This window comes from Hylobates moloch, unplaced genomic scaffold (assembly GCF_009828535.3).
Source record: "Hylobates moloch isolate HMO894 unplaced genomic scaffold, HMol_V3 SCAFFOLD_6704, whole genome shotgun sequence".
NCBI classification, from domain to species: Eukaryota; Metazoa; Chordata; class Mammalia; order Primates; family Hylobatidae; genus Hylobates; species Hylobates moloch.
The window spans coordinates 138-3,763 of record NW_026658979.1 but is presented as its reverse complement, the minus strand read 5'-3'; the positions used below and the strand labels follow the sequence as shown (position 1 = coordinate 3,763).

The following is a 3,626-nucleotide window of genomic DNA, read 5'->3' as shown; positions in this document are numbered from 1 at the left end:
TGACTATTTTCCAATATTTACTGTTTTGTGATAAGCTTAACATCCTCACTACCTGCCTTTGCCCTCACAGGTAATTAGCATATGCCTAAATAAAGTTTCCGCTAGCTGGCTCCACTATTCCAAGCAGATACTGTCTATGGTCTAGTCTCTAGAAGCATAAAGTACCAAGCTTACAAGTACAACTGCACGAAAAGTTGGACCCAAGCTAGAAAGGCTTAAATGATCAATTGATGGATTTGTGTTTCCTCTGGAAGAGAGTACAAAGCAGAGCGCTAGTACACATATATAGGGGAGAAGAGAGCAGGGCTTTTATGGATGGCACACGGCTGGGTGTCTTCAAAGAGATGCACCAGGGAAGCCTCACTGGGCTCCTGTAGGGCGCCAATGGCCGCCCTCTGGAAGCGCACGTCCAGGATGATGTCCTGCGCGATGTTGCGCATCAGGCGCTGGAAGGGCAGCGTGAGGAGGAGCAGCTGCGTGGACTTCTGGTACTTTCTGATTTTGCGCAGTGCCAGGCCTGTAGCGGTGAGGCTTCTTGATCCCTCCCGTAGGCGGCGCCCTTTTGCCAGCGGCTGCAGTGGCCAGGGTCTTCGTGGCGCCTGCCAGGCTGTGGCTTTCCCTGGCCCAAATGGTGATACCTCCTCTCCACTTTAAAGAATACAAATTTCTCCTGGCGTGGTGGCACGCACGATTAGTCCCAGCTACTCTGGAGGCTGAGTCAGGAGAGTTGCTTGGGCCCAGGAGGCAGAGGCTGCAGTGAGCTGAGATCAGGCCACTGCAACCCAGCCTGGGGTACAGAGCGAGACTCTGCCTCAAAAATAAATGAATAAAATGCAATATAATACAATACAATCAAATACATTACAATTGAAATAATATTTTCGTATTCCCGTCACCCAGCCCAGTCTATTTTCAGAGTATCTGATAAACCACTTGTTTCCCTATGAGTCAGAGATTTTTTTCTCTGACGTTTAAGTTTTCTAATGTGCAACTTCATAAAATGTCTCATTTTTACTGTCAATGTTTTCTTTATTGTTGTGAAATGTGAACTTTGCGATTCTGTGAGGAAGATGGAATTCTGAAATGCCCCCTGCATTTCCCGCCCCCCCCAGAGACTAGCCCTGCCTCTGACCCTCCCCTGGGTGTGGGCGGAACCTTGAATTGAGGAGCCTGCCCAAACCCCTGATTAGATTAGGAATACCCGGAAACAATGGCTGTTAAGGGCTGGGTCTAATTCAATCATCTGAGTTGTTTATAAGGGACAGAACCTCCCTGAGATTCCATTCCCCTGTGGGTGATGCCTCAGCCCTGGAGGTGCAGACCCGGGGAGCTGCACGGCCCAGTCCTGGGCAACACCTGTAAGACATCAGAGCATCCTCCCCGCAGCTGGCAGAACAAACAAGTGGGCCTGGGTTTCACAACCCTGAGGCATTGAATTCTGCCATGAACTCGAATCAGATCGAAGCCAGACCCTTCTCAGGTGAAGGCAACGACCACACAGACAGACCCATCCTGGAGGTCCCTCGTGTGACTCTGAGCAGGCGGCAGTCACTTAGCCTAGTTGAACTTCTGACCTGTGAGCTGGGGTTTGTTTTCAATATCCAAAATTTTTGAGAATTTATTCTGCCTTCATCTAAAACTAACATCCTCTCCATCCTCAAGTTTCTCCATATTGTGGAAGTGAGAAAAACCAGTGTCTGTGTTTGAGTGTGGGAAGGGGAGGCAGGGAGCTGTGTCCAGATTTGGCTAAACTATGGCTCGCCAGAAACCCAGCAGCGAAAATCTTTGAAAGTTTCTCCGCTGTGGGTTGACAGGCCAGTGGGATGGCAGATGATGAAGAAGACCCCACCTTTGAGGAAGGAAATGAAGGAATTGGAGGAGGTGCAGAAGGTGGACAGGGTAAACCAAAGAGACTTTTTTCTAAAGAATTGCGATGTATGATGTATGCATTTGGGGATAACCAGAATCCTTATACTGAGTCAGTGGATATTCTTGAAGACCTTGTCATAAAGTTTATCACTGAAATGACTCACAAGGCAATGTCAATTGGAAGACAAGGTCGAGTACAAGTTGAAGATATCGTCTTCTTGATTCGAAAGGACCCAAGGAAGTTTGCCAGGGTTAAAGACTTGCTTACTATGAATGAAGAATTGAAAAGAGCTAGAAAAGCATTTGATGAAGCAGATTATGGATCTTGACAGTTTTTGTAGTTTCTGAAAATTACCATCTGGGGAAACCATAAATAATAATTGTATATTTTCTAAAGGAAGGTTCTGATATCTAGCAATGTAAATGAAAGATGGAGAAACACAAAGTTTTCAGCCTTTATTTTTATGCCTTGGATTTCAGAGTGATATTGGTTCATGTAATTCCCTGCCTTTGTATTACCGTACTTGAATAACTTACTGGGTTTTAATGACCACACATAAGTCAAAGTACCTTGCAAACCGTGTCGTTCCTTCTGACTTTTGACTATCTAAAGGATAAAGTAGTATTTGTGTGTTAGGTATGTTTATGCCCTTGTAACCTTGTAAGCTATACTGTAGCTTTTTTTTTTTTTTTTTTTTTTTTTTTTTGAGACGGAGTCTCGCTGTGTCGACTGGCTGGGATGCAGTGGCGTGATCTCGGCTCAATGTCGGCTCCGCCTCCCGGGTTCAGGTGATTCTCCTTCTTTGGCCTCTCAAGTTCCTGGGAAGTGCAGGCGCCTGCCACCATGCCTGGCTAACTTTTTCTATTTTTGGTGGTGACGGGCTTTCTCCATGTTGGCCAGGATTGTTTCGATCTCTCAACCTCGTGATCCGACTGCCTCGGCCTCCCAGGGTGCTGGGATTGCAGGCGTGAGCCACCGCGCCTGGCGTACTGTAGCTATTTAATATGTGAAATCTAAATGGCATTTTTCACTTGATAGCTCAGACTTGTACTTCATGTATTCAGAAGTTTTTAGACAACAATTAGTTTATTGTCTAGTTCATTATTAAAGAGAATGAACTAGGCTGGGCGTGGTGGCTCATGCCTGTAATCCCAGCACTTTGGGAGGCCGAGGCGGGCAGATCACGAAGTCAGGAGATCGAGACCATCCTGGCTAACACGGTGAAACCCCGTCTCTACTACAAATACAAAAAATTAGCCGGGCCCAGTGGCGGGTGCCTGTAGTCCCAGCTACTCGGGAGGCTGAGGCCAGAGAATGGCGTAAACCCGGGAGGTGGAGCTTGCAGGGAGCCGAGATCGCAGCACTGCACTCCAGCCTGGGCAGCAGAGCAAGACTCTGTCTCAAAACAAACAAACAAACAAAAAAATAGAAAGAAAGTTTCACATTGCTTTCACAATACATAATGCTGTGTGGGAAGGCTTATTGATTTAAAATCTTTTTGGATTTATAACATCCTGTTAAAGTTTTAGGAGAATCCGTTTTCCCAGATCAGATTCAAGCTTCTAAAAATAAATGCTTTCAGTAGCAGGAATAGCATTGCTTAAAAAGCTGATGGCAGGGTAAGCGTTTGGGTTAGTGTTTCATTAACAAATTTGTAAGTACTTGTTCGTCGTGGAAATGTGTCCTTGACTAAAACCATAGGTGGCTGTGGAAATCATATTTGTAGTTCGGGATACCCAGGTTTTGTGTGTATTTA

At 45.9% G+C, this 3,626-nt stretch overlaps 1 protein-coding gene and 1 pseudogene across 1 annotated transcript; one reads left to right on the top strand and one right to left on the bottom strand.

Annotated features, from left to right (window-relative positions):
• Positions 1 to 272: 272 nt before the first annotated feature.
• On the bottom strand, positions 273 to 1,671 carry LOC116465599 (histone H3.Y-like; annotated as a pseudogene).
• Positions 1,672 to 1,821: 150 nt separating this feature from the next.
• On the top strand, positions 1,822 to 2,646 carry LOC116465600 (transcription initiation factor TFIID subunit 13-like). Its single transcript, XM_032754313.2, has one exon. The coding sequence runs from the start codon at positions 1,824 to 1,826 to the stop codon at positions 2,196 to 2,198; it is 375 nt and encodes a 124-aa protein (XP_032610204.1). The 5' UTR covers positions 1,822 to 1,823; the 3' UTR covers positions 2,199 to 2,646.
• The last annotated feature ends 980 nt before the right edge of the window (positions 2,647 to 3,626 follow it).